Consider the following 21,812-nt stretch of genomic DNA (forward strand, 5'->3'; position numbering starts at 1 on the left):
CAACGCGTTTTCCCTCTGAATCCGCAGTAGGAAGACAGCAGGAAGACAGGCGTTCACAACACAAGCAGCAGCGCGGAGATGATTCTCTCTTCCGCCTTGTCCCAGTGTGTCAAAGAGTAAACACAGTGGGATGGTACACTGCAGCGCACTTCCTGATTCGTCAAGGTTTTGTTTTCATTATTTAAAATTATATTCACAATTACTTGCCCTTAATACAATAATTCCCTGTGTGTTGAAAGGTAAGGGTAGACTACATCTTTTAAAAATTGTATAAGTGTTTATTTTTGTAACACAATCTATGTAAAACATGTAAGAACCAACCTGATTAAAACTGAGATACATTCATGTACATACGTTTATAATACATGAATAAATCAAACAACGACTAACACGATACATTATGAATAAATAGCGTACTTGTATTTCAACACTACAGAGATGAGGTGGGGACTTATCTTGTCAAAGTAAAAATAATTACGTCATGAACTCACGCGCTATGGTGTGGACATTTGAAATTACATAATTAAATTAGATCGATTGCTTTTGCCTGTCCACTGACTTTCTTCTTTCCATTGGTTCTGACTGGTGCTCATTCTTGAATGAACATGGCGGCTACTCCAGCAACAAATCCTTCCCAGTTGCTCCCACTTGGTTTGTACATTTTAAATATTGTTCCCGTTCTGTCTTTAAATAGTTGCCTGTCAATTATAAAGCAATAATAAAAGGCAGATTGCGGTGTGTCGACTAGAAGCGAAGGTTCAGATATGAGATATGTTTGGTTAGCTAGGTAACGTTAGCATCATGCTTCCAGCTGCGGTGAAAACGCATGATAGTCGTTATTAAAACATTAGCTATCTTTGCTAACAGTACAGATTGATGGTCTTAGATAGTTGTATGACTTTCATAACATGTCCATAATGTACTGAAAGGTTTTTGGATAGAAATGTATTGCTTTAAAAACCAGACACATTTTTAAATAGTGAAATGAAACCAAATACATTAACTCGAGTACCATAACATTTGTACTACTTTTTGTTTAATTTGTAATTACCTTGAGGCCTTTCGGTTCCATCCACTACTTTTCCTCCACTAAATGTATCTGCCAGCTTTATTCACTTTACGCATAAAACATTTGCTACAAAACGTAAGAAGAATGTGTAAAAAATGTTTAATGATTTTTCATTAATTACATTGTTTAGTATAGGTTAAATTATGAATCAATGAATAATTAACCAGTGGGTCAATTAACAGAAAATACATTGGGGACTATTTTGATAAATGTAATGATTAATGCATTTAAAAAGGTAATCTATTAATTGTCTGTTAATTAACCTAACATTTCTGCCTAATACAAATTGGTTTGCATTTCTCACATATCTTTGTTTTTTATTCTTTCAGAGCTTGTGGACAAATGTATTGGCTCCCGAATTCACATCGTCATGAAAACCGACAAAGAAATCGTCGGCACCCTGCTTGGTTTCGATGACTTTGTCAGTATCCTTTTCCAGATTTCAATCTAACTCTGAAAGAAAACACATGTGTTAAATTGTCTTCACTATATTGCCGTTTGCTCTGAATCATGTCCCAGTTTTGCTCTTAACTCAGTGTTTTAGACATGGTCCTGGAAGACGTGACAGAATTGTACGTATACTTGTTGTTCGTTGCATGATAGCATATTGTAAGGGACCTTTCGTTAAATTAATCCATACATTTGTATCCATGTTTTAGTGAAATCACACCGGAGGGAAGAAGGATAACCAAACTGGACCAGATCCTCCTCAATGGCAACAACATCACAATGGTGAATACCTTGCAGTTTTGACTATTTATTCCGCTTAATACTCAAACAGGTGTATCGTACACACTCTACCTTCCCTTTAGACCTTTAATATTCTTGTATTTTCTTTGATTCGCAGCTCATACCTGGAGGAGAAGGTCCTGAAGTATGAGAGGAGAGTCCTCACCAATGAAGGCTGAGGAGTTATGCCTTTACCTTGTTGTGTTCCTTAGTTGATATTGTTATTTGTCAGTCATTCCCTCTTGATCTTAAGTAAGGTAAATATTTTTGTAAGATTTCAATTGAGTATTTGTTATAAAAAAAAAAAAGAGGTTGAATTCAGAAGTGCATCATGAATCACTCAAAACTGTTTTTCTTTTTACAAATAAATGCAAATCAGTTTGAAAAAAAAAGACTTCTTTTATTACGTTTTTTTATTTGTAGTTGTACAACTTTAGTGCAAGTTACGGTACGAAAAAGTGTCATCACAGATCAGAGATAAAACTTGTATTGTTACCTTTTTGAAGAATAAGCAACATTTAGTAATGAACAGACAGAGATGATTATTTGTGAATGCACCACATGAATTGTAGTATCTGCCCCATGCCTCAGTACATGGAAGGTTTCTCCTCTCCCTTTGGATTGGTCACCTTCTCCAGATTCTTGTTGATGATGTCGTAAAGCTCGGCCTACAGTGAACAGATAGACAGTTATAGCTTCTTCGATGACACTATGGTGATAAATAACTTTTAACTTACGTAGAAGCCGCGAATGTCGAGAACCATCACTTTGATCTCAGAGTACATGTCCTCGTCCTTCTCGCTGACCAGCCTGCGGTAGTCCATCTAGAGGCAGAGAAGGTTATGTTAAAGATATTTCCAGTAATATTATCAAAGCTTTAAAGAGTTTCATTAAACAATCAGGAGGACATTTGTAGGACTATTTTCATCGTAATGTGGGGCTTTTAATTGTGGGTTTTTTTGTCTACAGGACAGTTTGTGGGATTGAGTAAAAAAACCTACAGTGGTAATGAAGGGAAATGTCCTCCAATGCCACAGTGTGTTTAATAATGGATATCACAAAGGAAGATGATATCAGTATTTGATACACACACAATACTTGAGGCTGTTTGTTTTATTATCTTTTAAAAGGAATTAGTTGACAGTAAGTTAAATGCAGATAATCACCAGACGCATCCTTTAAGATACGTTTATACTCACCACATGAGTGTCCTTGGAAGCCTTTCCTACAGCATCTCCTCTCTCTAAAAAGTACCTAAATAATTCAAGAAGAAAGGGGGTTTGTAAGCGACAGGAATGTTCCCATGAATATCTGCTGTTAATCTAAGAAATACTAAAATAATAAATATTTATTTTGTAGTGAAGAGAACGTCACACTACTTGTTGATGTTGGTCTGAAACCCGTCGACTTTGGTCTTCACTACAGCGATTCTCTCCAAGATTTTCTCCTGTAGTGGGAAATACACGATTAATCAAAACCTGACCAAACGTTGCAGCAACACACAGCCACATTACACACATGCATAATGTACCTGCACTGCAACCCCAAAGTCATTTCCATCCTCGATTTGTGGGATGAGGTGCTGAATCCAGCAGGTGACCTGTAACACAGAAGAAGAGTGTTACATAAACGCCATTTCAAATGACTCTGTTTTACACAACACTTCATAGTGAGAGTGCTTCACTTACAGTGAGGATGGTCTCTCTAAGAGCAAAGATCTCTGGTTTCACCCTCTCCAGAAGCGTCATAATCTTCTCATTCCCCGTGATCAAGCCACATTTTGGAGCTGGTGGAAAGGGAGGGGGAATTAGACTTGTTATCATGTCATGTATATTCTGGACAAACACAAAACAAAGATATCACTTTACCTTTCTTTTTTTTTTTTTTCATCCTCTTCATTCTTATCCGTCTCCATTTCCTGTGGGGTCACATTTTAATGGTCAAAAATTTACAAGTGTCACAAGATCTTATGGGCTGTGTATGTGAGAAAAAGTGTATCTTCACACTTGTTGATTTAAATGCAGAGTAAACACAATTAAATCAATTTAATGAATCCTACCAAGTGGGAATTAGTTACAGGTAGCGTGTACACAGTAACATACAACTAGCTAATGTGGAATAAAATATGTCAATGATGATAGACAAATAAAAAACAATGGGGCATTTCAAAGTGTGACTTGTAATCCAGTTGTATTATTTAAATGTTTCAAAATGGATCACACTGCAGTTACTGGACAGGTTTTGCTAATTTGGATGTACTCACTCCTTTCAGATATATTAAATAATCATTATTAGCTAAGTTCTACAGGTTGGTTCATGCCCTATACAGTCAGCACAGAACTAGTAGTGGTAGAAGTGAGGATATCAACAAGCCAAGTTATCTCAGGGAAAGTAATGAACCCCTGTTTGTGTATTTTTGTAAATGTATGTTATGATGTTAGAAGCTGTGTGAGACCTCACCTCCTCCTCTGGGGAAGGTGGGTCTGGGATGGGGATGTCCAGGGGTGCCTTCAGTAAGGACATGTCTGTGATACTGAGGGCGTCATCCTGAAAACACACAAAGGATGAATTAAGACCTGAAATAACAGGTGAAGGGTCCTTGATTTGTGTGTTGAAAATCTGAAGTTGCTGACCCTCTGCAAGGCATCCAGCTGTGCAATCTTCATGGGGATGTAGTTGGAGAACAAAAGCTCTGCCTGCAAAACAACAAGAGAAAAACACTTACAAAATATGCAACATAATACAAAAACACAAGAATAAAGTGGGACTGAACAAACCTCCTGATACAGGGACTGGCGGAAGTTCTCCACCTATGGAAAAGGAAATACATTTCTGTCAATAACATGTCATTTTAGCTGCTGACTCATGTTGCACAAGACGGTTGGATTTACTTTCGTTTTTCTTTCACTCGGGGACTTTCCCCTGCTTCACCGAGTGGACTACAATTGACTTTATTCTTTAACATGTTTGAAACAATCTGCTTACAGTTATCAGTATTTTAAAGAGTATTTTAGCAAGTAGCTGCTATCGCATGTAGCCTACTGTACCTGCGCATTAACACGAGATCAACCCACCTTCTCTGCATTCGCTCTGCTGATTTTCAAACACGCTTTCGGCATGACTGAGCAGACGTTTTACCGTAAGGACAAATAAATACTGTCCGTTAAAGTGTTTTAAATTAACTCAAAGAGAACAGGTGCACGGCAGGACAATATGGCTTCAAGTGAGACTTTTTACTATTTCCTCTTCAAGTTTGCTTTCGATTTAATGTCGGTTGATGAAGTTTGCGCCTCCCACTGTATCCCTCCTCCGCGGAAAGTAGGACGTTACCTAAATGTTCAGCCTTTAAATTCAGCTTGCGTGATTCAAATACAGAAGAGTAGATTCTAGAGACACAATAACATATCAAGAAATACCATAAATGTGTTGGTGAGTCACGAGGTGATAGGATTTAAAGATTGATTTGTAACACATGTACAAATGGCTTAGATACAATGTTATTGGCTATTTTACGAATGTGCACATTTTGGGTTGTAGGTAGGTGCAATGTAAATTAGAACAATTGTGCAAAATAGGTGTACTTTAAGGCAACTTTACTACATCTCAGATACACATATTGTACTTTGCTGCACTACCTTTCTCTCCTAAGTACATTCTGAAAAGCACTTATAATCTAATTGTACCATAACTGGTTAATTCAAGTGTTCAGAAACAAATAAAAAAGGTTAAAGACCACTTTTAAATTCATGTTACATTGTGGGAATTATACTTTTATATTGAAAAAATAAAATCGAGACAGGAAGTGGAGCCGGAACATAAAACGTACAACTGTAGTTTCCGCATTAGCTCCAGAGACAACAAACCCAGTGTAGGTGAAATATTAACCACTGACATGGGTTTTTAAAGAGCTTATTTGTATTAATGGAAACTTAAATACTTTCGACGTTCACTCCGAAGCAGGGAATAACCGTCTAAAGTCGTGACGAAGGTTTCTACATTGAGCAGGTTTGTGAGTTACAAAAACTTTCGGTTTCAACTTACGTGAATTGTTGTTATCTTGTTTTTCTTGCTAGCTTCAAAGCACCTGACTGACACCGTTAAACCGTGTTGAATAGGATTATACCCTGGAGAAACATTAGTAGCAGAGTTGTCAGTTAATGGTTTAAAATGTGGTTAACGTCCATTGGAGTGACAGTAAGATGAGCCTGGGCTTTCCAACAGTTGTCATGATTAAAGGTGCATTTTTAAAAGTCACTTTATGAAATATTAACATTTGTTTTGCTCTGAAAATGTATTCATAAAAGAAATGGTGGACTTTTACATAAAATATTTTACCCTGCACTTATTTAACATTTCACACCTGCCAAAATATCCAATCTCAGTCAGTTATCGTCCAAGGCAAGTTTATTTTTGAAAAACAAATCAGCCACATAGGTCATTACTAGTGCTTTATATAAAGTATAAGAATAACAACTAATTACCATTAAAACAATGACAAGAAACAAAAGGTTAATAAGCACGTACAACCTCAATAAAACCTATATCACCACCTTCAAAACACTTACAAAAACTCACCTCTTCAAACTGGCTTTTAATGTGTGATTGTTGTTTTATTGCTCGATTTTAATGTGACTTTTACTATATGTATTTGTTGTCCTCTTTTACTACCTCTGTAAAGCGACTTTGAGCACCTGAATACATGTATTATTATTATTATAAAAATGCAGTATAGTTAAAGGATTTAATATATTTATTTTTAAATATAAACTGTTGATTTATTTTGTCTTTGCAAGATGCAATCCCTGCAATTTGTCTTAATGCATTACAGTTAAAATAGTAGAACTTCCTCACATAATGTACAACAGAGAACACAGCACATTCTCCCATAGGAGTAACAATCATGCTTTGATTTAAACACTAAATATATCCACTTCCCTCTCTAACAGCGATGAGCGGTGGTCCTGCATCGGTCCAGATGGACGAGGTCAGGATCAGATCCCAGTCCCCTCCTCTCCGCCTCAGGTGTGGCCCAGGATGTGAAGGCGGAGGTCCAAACCATGGCCACCATCGCCCTGCCTCTGTCAGAGAAGTACCGTCACATCGGAGTGGAGGCCATCTTGAAGGAGAACACAGCGTGCCGCAACAAACAGGAGGTAAACATTTCTCCATCTGGTGGTGCTGCTTGGATAGACATTTCCTGACAAACCCTAAATATACAAAAGCTGATATCATACAAGTATTTAGCTGTGACTATCCACAATATTTGTAATCAAACTAGACTGCTCATTTGTTTTTATGAACTGAAATGAACTCAACTGCATTCACATCACCTCATAGTAGAAAGAGAATCACTCAACTTGACTGTTTTGTAGGTATAGTATGACATTACTCTCATTCATTTTGCCTCTTTTTCAGGTTCTGGAGTCCTTGAGTAGACTGATCAAGGCCTTCAGTATCCTGGAGAAGTACGGCTGTAATCTGACCAGTCCTGCTAGGCCCAAATACTGGAGGAGCGTCAAGCACAACAACCCTGTCTTCAGAACCACTGTGGATGCCGTTAAAGTGAGCAAAAAATACATTGATCAAATCTAAAGAAACTGTTGTGAAGTGCAAATATTATATATATATATATATATCAAAACCTGATATATATATATATTTCAATCCTCATTTTCTTCCACAGGGAGGCCGGAGAATCTTGTTTCTCTACGGTTACACCAACCAGCAGATCGACGGCCTCAGTTTCCCAGATGAAGTCGATGGACCAGACACGGCTAAAGTTGCTTCGGTGACGCTGGAGGTCATGACCTTACGCACAGAGGTGGACATGGTCATAAAGGTTGGCATTTGTTTGAAAGCAGTCATTTGAATACCTTGAACATCGTTCGTGCGTTCGTGTGTGTGTGTGTGTGCGTGTGTGTGCAAGTGCAAGGATTTCATTGTTTTCCATGTCTTTTATTTATGTTTGTTTAGGGCACACATCCTCACATAGAACACTTCAAAGATATCATCCCATTCATCATCCAGCAGGTCTGTACAAACGTTTCCTGTTGCTTTACATTTGAATCTGTTTAATCTATTAGCATTTTGACTTGGCTGGATTTTTACTCTTGAATTTTATAGCAGCTTTGAAGAAAAAAAAAATCTATAACTTTTGGATTGACACATTTTTGTATACTTAAGTATTTATTTTATTTATGAGTTACAGAAATTAAATAAACAGATAAATTGTTTCCAGAAATGAGCTGTGTATTATTTTGTGCACATGTATACACAATCATGAAGAGAACATTCATTAAATATTAAAAAAGTAACACTTAACAATGTTTTAGTATAAAGTGTATATTTAATAATACAAAAATGCAAGTCAATTGACATATTTAGCTCAAATCTTTATTCACTATATTTGTCTTTTGTCTGTTGCATGGTAAAGGTTTAAAAGTGTTGAATGTGATGCTTTCTTCAGGATAATCTGGTGAATGATGCTGTGGTGATCCCGCCTGCAGAGGAGCAGCCGCTTCTGGCTCTTCCTCTCAAACCCACTCCAGTCCTCGTAGCACAACCTCCGACACCATCAACAGGTGAGCGGCCACCACCACATATCCTACAAGTCTACCTTTTTCGTTTTTCAGAGAGACAAAAACATATGTTTGATCAACGATCTCTTTTACAAGGGAGACCTGCCGCACATTGGTTACACATGTAACCGAAAACAAAAAGCACACATACAACATAATGACAGGGGTACAATTTACAAACATATTCACAAAGACAGTTACCAGGAGTATCAAGTATCAATTCATCAATCTGTGCTTTAAAATGATGCAGGGGAACCAAAATGCTCATTTTCAATATGTTTTGCAGAGTGTTCCATGCTAGAGGAGCTGCGCACATAAAAGTTGTTGTGCCTAAAACAGTCCTAGCACTTGGTACATGTAATAAAAACACATCCTGGTCTTAGGCAATAGCTACTTGCGACTCTCTGTGATATCAGTGAGCAGATGTAAGGCGGTAGTTTACCCAGCATGGCTTTATAAATGAACATGTACCAATGACTGAGTCTCCGAACAGTAAGTGATGATATAAAACAGTTTTCTAGTTAATGTGTGACATATTTAGCCTTTGTTAACGGCATACATTTAGATTCAGCAGGGTATATGCAGGAATCCTGAAGTCACATGTAATACCTTTTTAAGACCTTTTCCATACATTTTAAGACCTCATCGGCACTTCGAGTTCTAACCGGTTACACTGGCGACACACTTTACCTCACATTGACTATATACAGGGTTCATACACTTTTTCACCAATGATTTTCCATGACTTCTCCATGACCTTTACATAATTTTCCATGACCAAAATAATGACTCTTTCTCAGCGGTACCACTGAAAATGGTTTATTTTAACATGGAACAGGAAAATAAGGTCTGCATATGAAACATTGTGCCTCTCTAAAACAAATCAAGTAGGCTTACTAGCTTCTACACGCTAAAGCAACTCAAATCTCTCAGCAGCAAAACACCTCAACAGTTAAATGCCATTCTACGTTTCATTACTATATGATACAGTATTTATCATCATTATAGTATTACTATTTCGGCGATTAGATAAAATATCAATTATATTTGATTAAACTTTAGTTACATTTCCATGACTTTTCCAAAACTTTGTGAAAAATATTGTTTTCCATAACTTTTCCAGGGCCTGGAATTAGCTTTTTGAATTTCCATGACTTTTCCAGGGTTTTTAATGACCGTAAGAACCCTGTATATACAGTATTGATTGTCCTTCCTCCTTATCTTCCAACCATTTGGACGCAAACTTGCATTTCCCCATAACGATGTTGTTTAACAACCGGCGTAAACGGGCCTTCGCGCGCTATCAAGCAGTGAGCGCGCGATGTCCTGTTCAGATGACGTCAAATCCAACGGGATGCCATCAATAAACTACACAGAATCACACGACATACCTACGCCATGATTACATTCAGGCATACTGTAGAATACAACCTCTTTGGACCATTTATATACTTATTGAAAACAAGCTACAAAATGTAATACCTTGGAAAATGCAGTTTAATACTTTTTAATAGCCTTAATTTTCGCTAAATAGATTTATCAACTTTTAATACTTTTTAAGACCCCGCGGACCCCCTGTTCAGTCTCTGATTGCATGTATTGTGCACTAAACATGCCTCTTGTTCATCATCTATACCTAAACATTTAATTTCTTTCAGGCTCTTCTCCAGCGAGTAACTGTAACCTGTGTGGTGCCACAACAACTCTGTTTTGCCCGTCTTGTGACAATCAATCTTTCTGCGATGCGTGCGATGGCCTCTTTCACCGCCACCCTTCCAGAGCCAATCACAAGAGAGACAAAGTACAGAAAACCAGACAGGGTAAGCCAGATTACAACCTTTTAAATAAGTAATACAGCATTGTTTTGTTTCTGTTGACCGCTATGTTTTTGTCATTCGCTTCCTGATTGGCTGTAGAGGCCTGCACCATCTGTGGGTCTTCTGCTCACGCTGCGTGCTCCACCTGCGACCAGAGGCTGTGTGAGAACTGTGACAAGCTGTTCCACTCTCACCCCGACCGCATAGGACATCACAGAAGTATTATTACACCATCTAAAACATCCAGGTGAGGAGAACAGGAACTTTAATTCACAGTCACTTCTTTATTTGGCAAACGTGTACCAAGATTTAAGGTCACAGGTTAGATTTTTTACTATTCTTTTGTGTTTTCCTTAATATTTTTGAGCATCCATTCAAGATAGCTGCTGTTCTGTGAATATGGTCTCCCCCCGATGGTAAACACTCTCACTGTTAGAGGTGGGAAGACTTCAATCTCAGCACTCAAACCTTTAAGCAACTTAATTCCTAGCATTAGCAAACCCCCAAAAAGATGTATGCAAAAACATAATATGCTCCAGCAAACTCATATAGATATGAAGAGTAACTTCCGAAGATTAATTGTCCACTATTTTGATCTGAGTGAAAACTAGATATTTAACTTTGATATCATACTATTGTGTTTTTATTTGATCTAATGATAGTTTGCCACTTCCTCAGTTGTATCCTTTATTTAGGTTTGTGTTTGTCTAACACTTTGTGCTCATGCAAAATGAAGTGAATGCAGGATAAGTGAATGAAGGATTTATGATGCTGTTGCAGTGCTGTAAAAGAAAGGAGAGAAGCAGCTTGACTATACCTTGAATGTGATTGTATTGCTTTACTGTCTTCCAGTCCCTCTCTGTCCCCTTGGGAGTGTGCTCACTGCACCACAGTGAACGAGATGCGAGCCGTGCTCTGCTCCACCTGCGAGCGCCCACGCCTCTCTACAGCTGCATCCATCGCTCTAGAGAGCCCCATGTTGGTCCCTACATCTCCCAGCACAGGTGAGACCAAGAGATAACTCAATACAAATACACGTTACTTAAACTACACCTTTCACAACAAAACTACAAAGTTAAACTTGGCAGTGAAGCTGGAAGAAGTCTTGAGTTTTGCAGGACAGTTTAGCACCATTTGTTGGCTGTGCTAATTACTTTTATCACAGCATATTTTAAAGAGTGTATTTTACATGTGCAATAAGCATTAATAAAACCCTGAAATGAAGGTATAAGAACACAATTCCCTCAAGGAAACAAAGTCACTTCATGTGTTACAGTTTGATTGAGCTGTGTCTTCTCACCCCTCAGATTGGCAGTGTAAGAGCTGCACAGTTGTGAATCAGGGCAGCAGCATCCTGTGTGAGGTGTGTGAGCGCCCCCGTCTGGCCACTCGCCCGCCTGTCGCCTCACTTCTGTCCAGCCTAGGGTCTCTGGTCAGCCCAGGGTCTCTGTCCGAGTCTGGGACAAAGGTTTGTCTTACTGCTGCTGATAAAGCTTGATTCAACTCTTCATTTTTACATTTGAAGACATCAGCATGTTGTTTGGGTTGTTTTGCGTTCCTTAAATTAGAAAGGGGAAGATACAACAATGTGCTGTTCAATGTTTTGTTCACAAATTGTTTCTACTGTGTCTTTTTTTCAGTCTGTTTCACAGTGGATGTGCGAGTTCTGCACCTACGTCAACACACATCCCGTGGTGGTGTGTGAGATGTGCAACCTGTCAGGTAAAGACTCAGCCCAGCCGGCTGCGTCCAGCCCCAAAGAAAAACCCAAGGTGGGAGTAAAGCCTCAACCCAAGCCCAGAGTCAACCTGGATGTCAAAAGACAGAAGATGATGAGAGACGACGGCCTCTATCTCCTCCAGCAGATCAGAGTATGTCAACACAAACACATCTCCCATTTCCCCCCCAAAAACTGTTCAAAGCCCCAAAGATATTTAGTCTACTCTATATATTAAAACAGGGAAAAGCAGCAAATCCTCGCCTTCAGTATTGAAATTATTTGCAGAGATTAAATAAAACTACCAGATTCGCCCTGTTTCTCCTTGGTAGGAAGCAGAAAAGCGCGACATCAGTGCTGAGGAGGTGTACGCAGCCATCGGCCTGTGTGGCGGCAGCAACACCAACCCCTGTGATTGGCTGACGTCAGAGCTGCCTCACCTGCTGGACCAAATCTGCGCCATGGCTGCTTCCGTTCAGCAACCCGCGGAGAAGAAAGTGGGTGAGGAGGAGCAGGAGGAGCACGGCGGGCAGAGCGTCGCAGGAGAAGGTGTGAAGCTGTCCAGAGCCGAGGCCAAGCTGGCCTGGCTGTCTGCAGGAGGAGACATAGACAAGGCTGTGAGACAGCTGCTGAGGGACAGACGAGCCAAGGTGGGAATATTAAAAATGACTGCTTAAACATAGTATATTCAAAAGGTGTGTTCCTGCTGGAGGATGATACGTTTAAGCTGTCATTTGTAACTTTTCTGTACTTTTTTCCTTCTTTATCACATGCTTTTAAAACACAAGCAGAAATACAAGACCCCTATGCCTTTATTAAACAAATGATTAATATCCTATGTTTAATGAAATCTGGAACTGATAACATCACTGGATTTGACCGGCAACCAAAACTAAGCTTGCTGGTTATTGCTCCTTTTTAGATCTGATTTCTGATCCTGCAGGATGTAAGAACATCATTGAATATTATCTCCTTAGTAACAACCATCATTTATGTTTGGCTACAGTCAAATAAATGAAACAACAATACTCAGTGACTGCAAAGAGGTCAAATAAAAAGCTTGAGAAAACCGGACGCCTCTCCTGGTTTTATGTCCTTGAACGATAACACAGAACAAAGGCGGTCTGTGGTGTGTTGGGAGTGATGTGTAGGAGTGTTGTAAAACTCTCCTTAACCAGCAAACTTTAAATCTCTTTTGGGAGACACAAAGTTTGTCTCCTGGAGAGAGAACAAGATCACGTTCATATGAAACAAATCCGATTTTCTCTCTGTGTGTTACAGATGAAGGAGCTGCACTCTCTGGGCTTCAGAGACGCGCTGCAGTGTGAGGAGGCCCTGCGTCTGAGTGGAGGAGAGGTGAAGGGGGCTCTGTCTCTGCTGCAGCGCCCCCTGCTGGAGCCTTTCCACCAGCGAATCTGGGCCAACCAGGTCGAGCCGCCAATAGATCCTTCAGACCCGGACAAACAGGTTAGGCTGCAAAACACCTGAGGGCATTCAGTGAGCATTTCCAATAAATCACGTGTCTTCATGTCATGCTATTGAATCTCTCCGCAGAGGATGTGCAGGCGTCTGCTGGCGCTGTACGAGCTGCCCAGCTGGGGGCGCTGCGAGCTGGTCCTCTCGCTGCTGCAGGAGCCCGACGCCACCTACACTCTGGAGGACGTGGTGCAGGCCGTGAAGGAGTCCCAAGACAAGGACTTCATCAGGCGTGTCCTCAAGAACGAATGCCCCTGCTGTCTGAGCAGCTTCCCCCGCAGCAAGGTGAGGGTCGAGAGGTTACACCACAGCGTTTCAGACACAGTGTAACAGTGCGGACTGTGGGGAATCAAAACTCAAACTAAGACGCTTATACAGCACATTGCATTTTTATTCAATTATATTTATCTTGTCAACTTCTTTAAATACATGACTTTTTCTAATTTAAATCATATATGGACCAAAACACTGAATGGCATGGTGAAGCAATAATAGAGCTAAAAGAAAGAAACAAATTAGTCTTTTCTAGGAATATATTCAAGTTATTTTATTTAGCAGTTTGCATAATCGTCAGCTACTTATTTCTTCTTCTTCTCTGTGTTCCAGATGCAGTCCCTGACTTCCTGTCAGTGCTCCGTGTGCCACGAATGCTTCGGGTCCTACTTCAACATCACCGTGAGAGACAAACATATCCGAGACATGGTGTGTCCCATCTGCAGCGAGCCGGACATCAACGACCCCGAACAGCTGGACAGTTACTTTTCCACACTGGACATACAGGTACCAGGCGAGAGAAACATGAGGACATCACTGTTTATAACGAGAGTCCTGTTTGGCCGCTTCACTTCAGGTTTCAAAACTGTCTCCCTTTAAGATGTATCTTCTAAAGAGGATTCATTATTATTATGAATCCTCTCTATATTATGTAAAAATAACTCGTGATTTAACCATGATTTTAACATACAGTATATACATGAAATACAGCAGTGACGGTACGTTGATAACAAATATCAGCTTAACTATTTAAAACCTCTCGGACGCTGAAAACGGGGCTGTTTAAGTTCTCACAAAGCTACAAACATTGGATGATCGTTGAGAATATTTAGCATTCTCTATAGATGAATCTACCCTACAGGATATAAAGGGGAAACACTGGGGGAAGTAATAGGGACAGTAGGGAAGTAGTAAACTGGTTATGAGATGTATGCTAATTGTTGAAAGTTTTTGACGTTTTGTTTTCTCAGCTGCGGGGCTGCCTTGAGCCAGGCGTGTACGATATGTTCCATAAAAAGCTGACTGAGCACGCGCTGATGAAAGACCCAAAGTTCCTCTGGTGCTGTCATGTGAGTTCATCACGATCTGGTGTTCCTCCCCGTTACCAGCCTTCAGTCTGACTCCCTCCTCCACCTGTAGTTTGCATGCTTCGCGTACAGATTTGCCTTTTAATGAGTTCTATTTTTAGCTCTGTTGGACCGCCGGAGCTCAGAGTAGTTTTAGTCACACTGTGATTTGAAATGGAAAAGTTATGGGAACATACAATTCAATGTCAATGGTGCAGGAAATTAGTTTACGTAAAAAAGTGTAGTAAGCATTTACTACTATAAGGATATCAACTAAGAGGGATCCTACATGAAAGAAAAAGCAAAGCTCACTGAGGGAATTTTTCCTTCTGATAATTTAATTTGTTTTTGTCCTCACAAACAAATGAAACACTCTATTATTTCACATATCTTCATTGAACAAGTTTGATCCATAAAAATGCATTCATCTCAAAAAGAGATTGTAATTGATAAGAGTATAATAACGTACATAAAAGGACACTAAATCATGCGTATGTACACTAAAGGAGGAGGTGTAAATATGTGTTCTTCCTCCTCAGTGCACCTCTGGGTTTATCAATGATGGAGACCAGCTGAAGGTCACCTGCCCTCATTGCAACAAGAGTCTGTGCGCTCGCTGCAAGAAAGCTGTGAGTATAACTGAGTGTGGAATCATTCGCCTTCCCGTCTAGCTTCATACTGTTTAGGAATTCAGCCTTGAAACGTCGGCTGCTCTTCAGTGGACTGACTTGGAGGAGGCGCTCTCTCATGAAGGCTCTGTTTTCTCTGCTGTCAGTGGGAGCCCCAGCACCAGGATCTGTCCTGTGAGCAGTTCCAGCAGTGGAAGAGGGACAATGACCCCGAGTACCAGAGGCAGGGCCTGGCCGGGTTCCTGAGGGACAACGGCATCAGTGAGCACACACACAGACTCACCACATAACCACCTGACCTTTGTTTATACATCAACCACCACACTCATTGATGTCCTTTATGGGTGGTTGACACACAAATCTAGCCACTAACACTCCTTGAACAGGTTAATTAAGGACAAAATGTATATTTAAAAGGCGTGTACTTAGAAAAAGCCATACAGCAGTTTGTATCCATTATTTTGATTTAGTTTTCTGTTGAATTCAAGTGGAGTAGAAAGTGGCACAAAAAGTCTCAATTACCTTAAATCTGTATATAAGTAAACGACTTGATAATGTACTTTGTTACATGACACCTCACCACTGTTTGGAATACATACAATGACAGTATGTGGTGTTTTCTCGCAGCCTGTCCTCAATGCAAGTTCCAGTACGCTCTGACCAGAGGCGGCTGCATGCACTTCAGCTGCTCCCAGTGCAGGTACCAGTTCTGCAGCGGCTGCAACAACCCCTACCACAAGGTGAGCTTCTCAAGAGACACGTCTTCATTCAAGTTTTAACAGACTCCTAATTGATTTATGTGCTTAAAAATATCAGAAATAATTAGACTTGAAAAAGGCAATATCTACATTTTTAGAGACACTTTTTAGACGTATTGTTTGGTGCAGCAATGAGGTCAGAAACTGTTAAGTGTTGTCTGTTCTCTGTCATGTCTTTAGTTGCATGCTTAGTTGTGTCTTCATTTTTGTACAAGATGTTAAACATCTGCTAGTCTCTCAGTAGTTTTTTATCTGGCAATCCATTTCAATTTGTTTTTCTCTTGGAAGGACTGGAACCTTTTTTGACGGCATCAAAACATGCTCCTGTATTTTTTGTTGTAATTCTCTTGCAGACAATTTGTAAAACGCCCCGTTGCAATTACAACGGCCTGCATGCTCATCACCCCCGGGACTGTCTGTTCTACCTCAGAGACTGGGAACCCCCCCGACTGCAGGCCCTGCTGCAGGTACACATACGTTGGCTTTTGTCACAAAATATAATATCAACCACAACATCTTTGAAAATACAACATCAGTGTTTCCCATACATTGATTTATTTGTGGATCTCATACAAAAATAAATAATTATAAATATTTTTATTTTGGTGGTCTAATGGATAGTGAGGTGGGCTGATGATCGGAAGGTTGCGAGTTCAAATCCCGCCTGGAACACCACTACTAGTGTGCCCTTGAGTAAGGCACTTAGCCCTCAGTTACTCCAGAATGTCCCTGTAATTGGTCATTGTAAGTCGCTTTGGAATAAGGCGGCTAAATGCCTACATTGTAAATTGTAAATTATATTTTTGGGAGAATAAACCCCACAGATCCTCAGCTCCGGTGTGTCTCACTCATTAACAACGCAACACAGAGCAACAAGAACGTTGTCTGCTACAGTAGCCATGAACTCCCATGTATTTTCTTATTTGAGGGGGGGTGGATGCGTGGGCCACCCGAATAGGTTAAGGTGCCTTTGGCTTTTCTTGCCGTGGGGGTGCAGTGCGGTGCCCCCACAAATAGAATCAAATTCTGTGGGAAACACTGAACATTACATTGGAATATTGATGCAAAACAAAGACGGAAAAGAAGAAAAAACTCACAACAATAATGCTCCTCCTGTTTTAATAAATAAATGACCAGCTGTTGTTGTATTGAATGTTAAAAGGATGTTTGTTAATTTGCCTTTTCGTTCCTCAGAAGCGCGCTGTGGAGTTCAACACAGATCCCTCTAATGGAGCACAAACTGGTAAAACGTGTCTATTGTCTACCTTTACTTTCACCCAAATCTATTTCTGAGACAAAGGTTTCCTTGAGCCACTTTTCGATAATACTTTAACAATAAAATAAACATGTTAATCTCCAAGTCGTTCCCTTTTAAAGTAAATGTTTTGCCTCCTTTTTATTTGTGTGCCTCCTCTGAAAAGCTCCTTTTTGTTTGAATGAATGTATGTTGCCTTTGCTTCTCCTCTGCCACCCAGATGTCTGTGGTCTGATGGAGCAGAAGGATGAAGCAGGGCAGCAGATTGATTCCCCGTGTGGACACCAGACTCAGCCGGGACAGGCCGGACTCTGCGAGTGAGTGCTTGGAGCGCTGCACCAACTACTTTAACAGGACATTACCATTTAAAATAATATTACTAAACTATGTGGTATTGTAACCGAAAAGGTAATTAATTTGAATTAACCTTAAACTAGTTTGTTCAAATTAACACATTTGACAACATTCAAATATTTCCACATACTATGACTTTTTTTCGACATAGTATTTTATGTAATTTGCAAAATGGTGAGTTTTTAGCTGAGATTTAAAAAATTCAATAGACTCAGCAGTCCGGATATGTACTGGGAGGCTGTTCCACAGTCTGGTAGCTGCAACACTAGGCGCGTTCACCCGGTGTACTTTTCCCACTTTAGTTCCGATATAGTTCCAAAAAGAGCCGGAACTAAAATTAGTTCATGAGAACCTTTTTACCCCCTTTTCCGTCCCTGCTAGAGAGCAGGGACTTTCGTGGGAGAAAAAGGTTCCTATGTCTGATTGGCTGGGCGGATTGCAAACCACGCCCCGTAAAAAACTCCCAAAAAGTTTTGTGAAGCCGCCATTTTATTATCCTCGCATTGCATTATTAGCATTAGCCCAGCGCAGAAACGGAGAGAGACTAATTTATGGCAACACAAAATAAAACATGGGAGCGGTGGAGATGAGGAGGTGTCGGCGTTCTGGCGATTTACTCGGAATCAGTCCCCAACTCCGGGGACTTCCGGCCGGGGAATTTGGGCGGCAGTCTACGCCGTGAAGTTGTTTGCGGCCTGCCAGTAAACCCAAAGAAGAAGAAGCGACGTCAGCGTCTTAATTTGCCTAATCCACCCCCAGGGACTTATTCCGGTGTGAACGCGATCTGTACTCAGTTCATGAGAACTAAAGAGTTCTGATTAACTAAAGTGGGAAAAGTACTGCGGTGTGAACGCGCCTACTGACAGCCCTGTCACCTCGGGTTTTAGTATATGTTGTTTCTAGGGTTGCCAACTTCCAGAAATGGAGAAACGGGACACATGCATGTGTCCCCCGCGCGCCCGAAGAATTTCGGGTTTCTGGCGGATTTAGTTACTTTTTTTTGTTACTTTATTTCGGTTTTAGGGTTAGGTTAGGGTTATGTTATTTAATTATTTTGGGGGATCCAGCCCCTAGGGTTCGAAAATGTTTTTGGGGGTCAAACCCCCAAAACCCTCAAAATGCATAGAAAACTATGCATACCTATAACACAATACAAACACAATGGTTTTACACCTGCATTAGGCTACTACATCACATTGTACATCAGCATGTTCAAATCGGATAGGTGGGCACTAGGACATCTGGGCACCTCCATGTACAATTGGCTATTTTCTCCAAAATGTAAAAAAATAAAATATTTGAAAAATTGTATTAAGTAATGCAAAGTATACATGATGTGAACATGCACGGTACATCATTACTAGACTTAATGTTATCCTTCAACCAACCATTTCCCCAGCATTTTCCCATCAATCAGCTGACTGACTCTCTCACACACACACACACACACACACACATTGTGCCTGCCCTGTCAACTGAGCGGTCCTAGCGCCCTTCGCATACAGCACACAAACACACAGGCACGCAGCCAGACACACTGCATTGCGCGCAAACAGAAACATATTTTTTATGTTTCCCTTTACACGGGAGTCACGTCATGGGGGACCCTGATGTAAACAAGACGAAAGTCTTTCTCTGGTCTGCATCCCCTTAACAATTGTATGTTTTGAGCTGTTCTGTACTGTACCCAATATACAAGCTGTTAATAAACTTTTCAATCAATCAATCAGTCCGGGACAAATAAAGTCCTGTACGGGACACGCCCCTTTTGGCTCAAATACGGGGCGTCCCGGCTAATACGGGACGGTTGGCAACCCTAGTTGTTTGTCCTTTTTATCGACATACTCAAACATCGCTCAAACCACAAGATGCAGCTCGGGCTGATTTTAATGATCTGCAAAGTCATTTACAGTCACTCTGAAAACATGTGTGACTCATAGGAGTGTCAAATGAGGAACATTTAATTGGTGACAGCTGTTTCTCGTTTGATCTTTTATCTTCTCTGAAGCCTTTGTCTTTTTTCAACTTGCTATAACAAGCCTTATAATATATAAGCCTCCACATAAAATACTATGACCTTTTTTCAAATGGTTCGACATTTTTTACTCACTTCATTTACTACTTTTTTGCTTTCACATTTCTTAACTTAGTCTTTAACCAAAGGTCTGTGTTCCCACAGGAGACACTACAGGGAGTACCTGGTGAGTCTGATCAACGCTCACTCTCTGGACCCCGCGCTGCTCTACGATACTCCGGAGCTCATTCGAGCCTGTGAGAGATACCAGGTGGACGAGCAGAAGGGAGAGAACGAGGACGATAATGTCTACCAGGCTCGACTTATTAAGGTGAGAGGCATCTTTCTCCTGCCACAGAGGTCAGGGGGATTGGTCCAGATCGAACATTTTAAAAGAAGGAACGTTCTGCAGACACTAAAAACATTACATCACACTTCGATGATGAAGCTGCTAATCCGATTCAGTGCAGCGGTTCCATTGTTGAGCGCAAAGAATGCACAAATGTGTTTAATCGTTAATGTCAGATATGTACTAAGTAAATAAATGTGTTCCTGCTCCAGATTAGATTCAACTTTATTGTTATTGCACATATTACAGGTACTGAGACAACGAAATGCAGTTTAGCTTCTAACCAGGTGCAACAAGCAGTAAAGTGAAATGTAATGTACACAACCTATAGAATAAAATATAGAATGAATTGAATGATGAATAAACAGTGAGGGCTATGAATACACTAGATATACACAGCAGCCTGAGAGCAGTATGAACAGTGTGTATGAATATGCTAAGATATATAAAGTATGAAAACGGTAAGCAGTGCAAGTATATAATATATGGATATTAATTTAATGATAAATATTGTGAAACAATGATGAAAAATGGGAATGGATGTGGCGACGTAAAACTGACACAAAACAACAACAAACTTTAGCCGAGCCAATTGGAGAGTTTCATCAGCAGCACGTGGTAAAAACCACCAATGAGCGCTCAGCTCGAGATACCAGCGAGTCGTTTCCCATCAAGCATTTAGCTTCCGCAGCCCGTGGAGAGCAACTGCGCCGCCTCGCCTCGCTCTCAAGGCTGCGGGCGTCTTTGTCCCGCGAGATTTCAACGTCTCATGTAGGCGAGCCTCCAGAGCAAGTAGGACAAAATTACTAACCATCATGCAACGCACTAGCAAGACGTTGATCGCAATTGTGCAGGTCTGCGTCGGTCTCGCTTGTCTCAAACAAGCCTATTTACAGCCTGGCATATGTACTACAGCGTCTCCAGCGCTTTTGAGCGGTCTCATGTGAACGGACACGTTTCTGGTGCGTGTGGATGGAAGACTTTTTTGATAACGATTGCGGTCCGTTTGCGTTATCGTCCTAGTGTGGCCGGGGCTTTATTTTCCCGTCTCTTCTCAAGGTTCCTACAGAAGAAAGCATTAGTGTTAAATATGTATTGCAAAGAAGTGGCTATGATGTTTTCTATGTTTTAAAACTTGGCATCTGTTATTTTTCTTTGTTTTACAACACAGAAACTGATGGAGGTCCCTCTTGGAGAAAAAGTTCCAAGAAACAAATAAATGTCTGGAAAGCAAATCACTCAAACCACAAGATGCAGCTCGGGCCGATTTTAATCTGCAAAGTCATTTACAGTCACTCTGAAAAGATGTGTGACTCATAGGAGTGTCCGTGTGACAAAACAAAATGAGGAACATTTAATTGGGGACAGCGGTTTCTCGTTTGTGATCTTTTATCTTATCTGAAGCCTTTGTCTGTTCCTTCTCTCACATTTGAAGATGAAACATGTTGATACTCATGATAAAAGGAATATTTTGTTCCTTGGTGATTTTCATCTCAATTTATCAGACAGTTTTTAACATTTTTATAAATGTAAAGGAATTATATGCAGGATAGGGTACACGATCTTATATGAATATGACATTTAGCCGATTTATCTTTTGCACTTTAAAGAAGAGCCTCTTTTCGGAAATGTATGTAAAATATTGTGCAAAATTATATATTAATAGTAAGAATGTTGATACTTTTAATAAAAGACACATTAAATGTTCTGCTGTCTGTTTTGTTCCT

At 40.3% G+C, this 21,812-nt stretch overlaps 3 protein-coding genes across 3 annotated transcripts; 2 read left to right on the forward strand and 1 right to left on the reverse strand.

Moving 5' to 3' along the window:
* Positions 1-508: 508 nt before the first annotated feature.
* lsm5 (LSM5 homolog, U6 small nuclear RNA and mRNA degradation associated) lies at positions 509-2,183 on the forward strand. Its single transcript, XM_034203096.1, has 5 exons — positions 509-651; positions 1,399-1,494; positions 1,614-1,641; positions 1,729-1,801; positions 1,917-2,183. The coding sequence occupies exons 1-5, from the start codon at positions 600-602 to the stop codon at positions 1,947-1,949; spliced, it is 282 nt and encodes a 93-aa protein (XP_034058987.1). The 5' UTR covers positions 509-599; the 3' UTR covers positions 1,950-2,183.
* A 10-nt stretch (positions 2,184-2,193) lies between these two features.
* psme2 (proteasome activator subunit 2) lies at positions 2,194-5,128 on the reverse strand. The gene is given in 11 exon segments (XM_034203110.1): positions 2,194-2,466; positions 2,536-2,622; positions 2,998-3,052; positions 3,178-3,245; positions 3,330-3,398; positions 3,487-3,584; positions 3,662-3,716; positions 4,259-4,345; positions 4,432-4,494; positions 4,576-4,608; positions 4,873-5,128. Coding segments are annotated over 11 exon segments (741 nt in total). The 5' UTR covers positions 4,918-5,128; the 3' UTR covers positions 2,194-2,385.
* A 1,618-nt stretch (positions 5,129-6,746) lies between these two features.
* Positions 6,747-21,792, forward strand: LOC117537740 (E3 ubiquitin-protein ligase RNF31-like). Its single transcript, XM_034203073.1, is given in 24 exon segments — positions 6,747-6,803; positions 6,805-6,951; positions 7,214-7,360; positions 7,482-7,637; positions 7,772-7,828; positions 8,265-8,379; positions 10,035-10,196; positions 10,293-10,440; positions 11,046-11,197; positions 11,501-11,661; positions 11,834-12,064; positions 12,243-12,560; positions 13,192-13,377; positions 13,465-13,671; positions 13,993-14,166; positions 14,631-14,729; positions 15,266-15,355; positions 15,502-15,616; positions 15,983-16,095; positions 16,467-16,580; positions 17,308-17,356; positions 17,589-17,685; positions 19,902-20,067; positions 21,257-21,792. Coding segments are annotated over 24 exon segments (3,309 nt in total). The 3' UTR covers positions 21,305-21,792.
* The last annotated feature ends 20 nt before the right edge of the window (positions 21,793-21,812 follow it).

The sequence above is a fragment of the Gymnodraco acuticeps genome, unplaced genomic scaffold (genome assembly GCF_902827175.1).
Source record: "Gymnodraco acuticeps unplaced genomic scaffold, fGymAcu1.1, whole genome shotgun sequence".
Taxonomy (NCBI): domain Eukaryota; kingdom Metazoa; phylum Chordata; class Actinopteri; order Perciformes; family Bathydraconidae; genus Gymnodraco; species Gymnodraco acuticeps.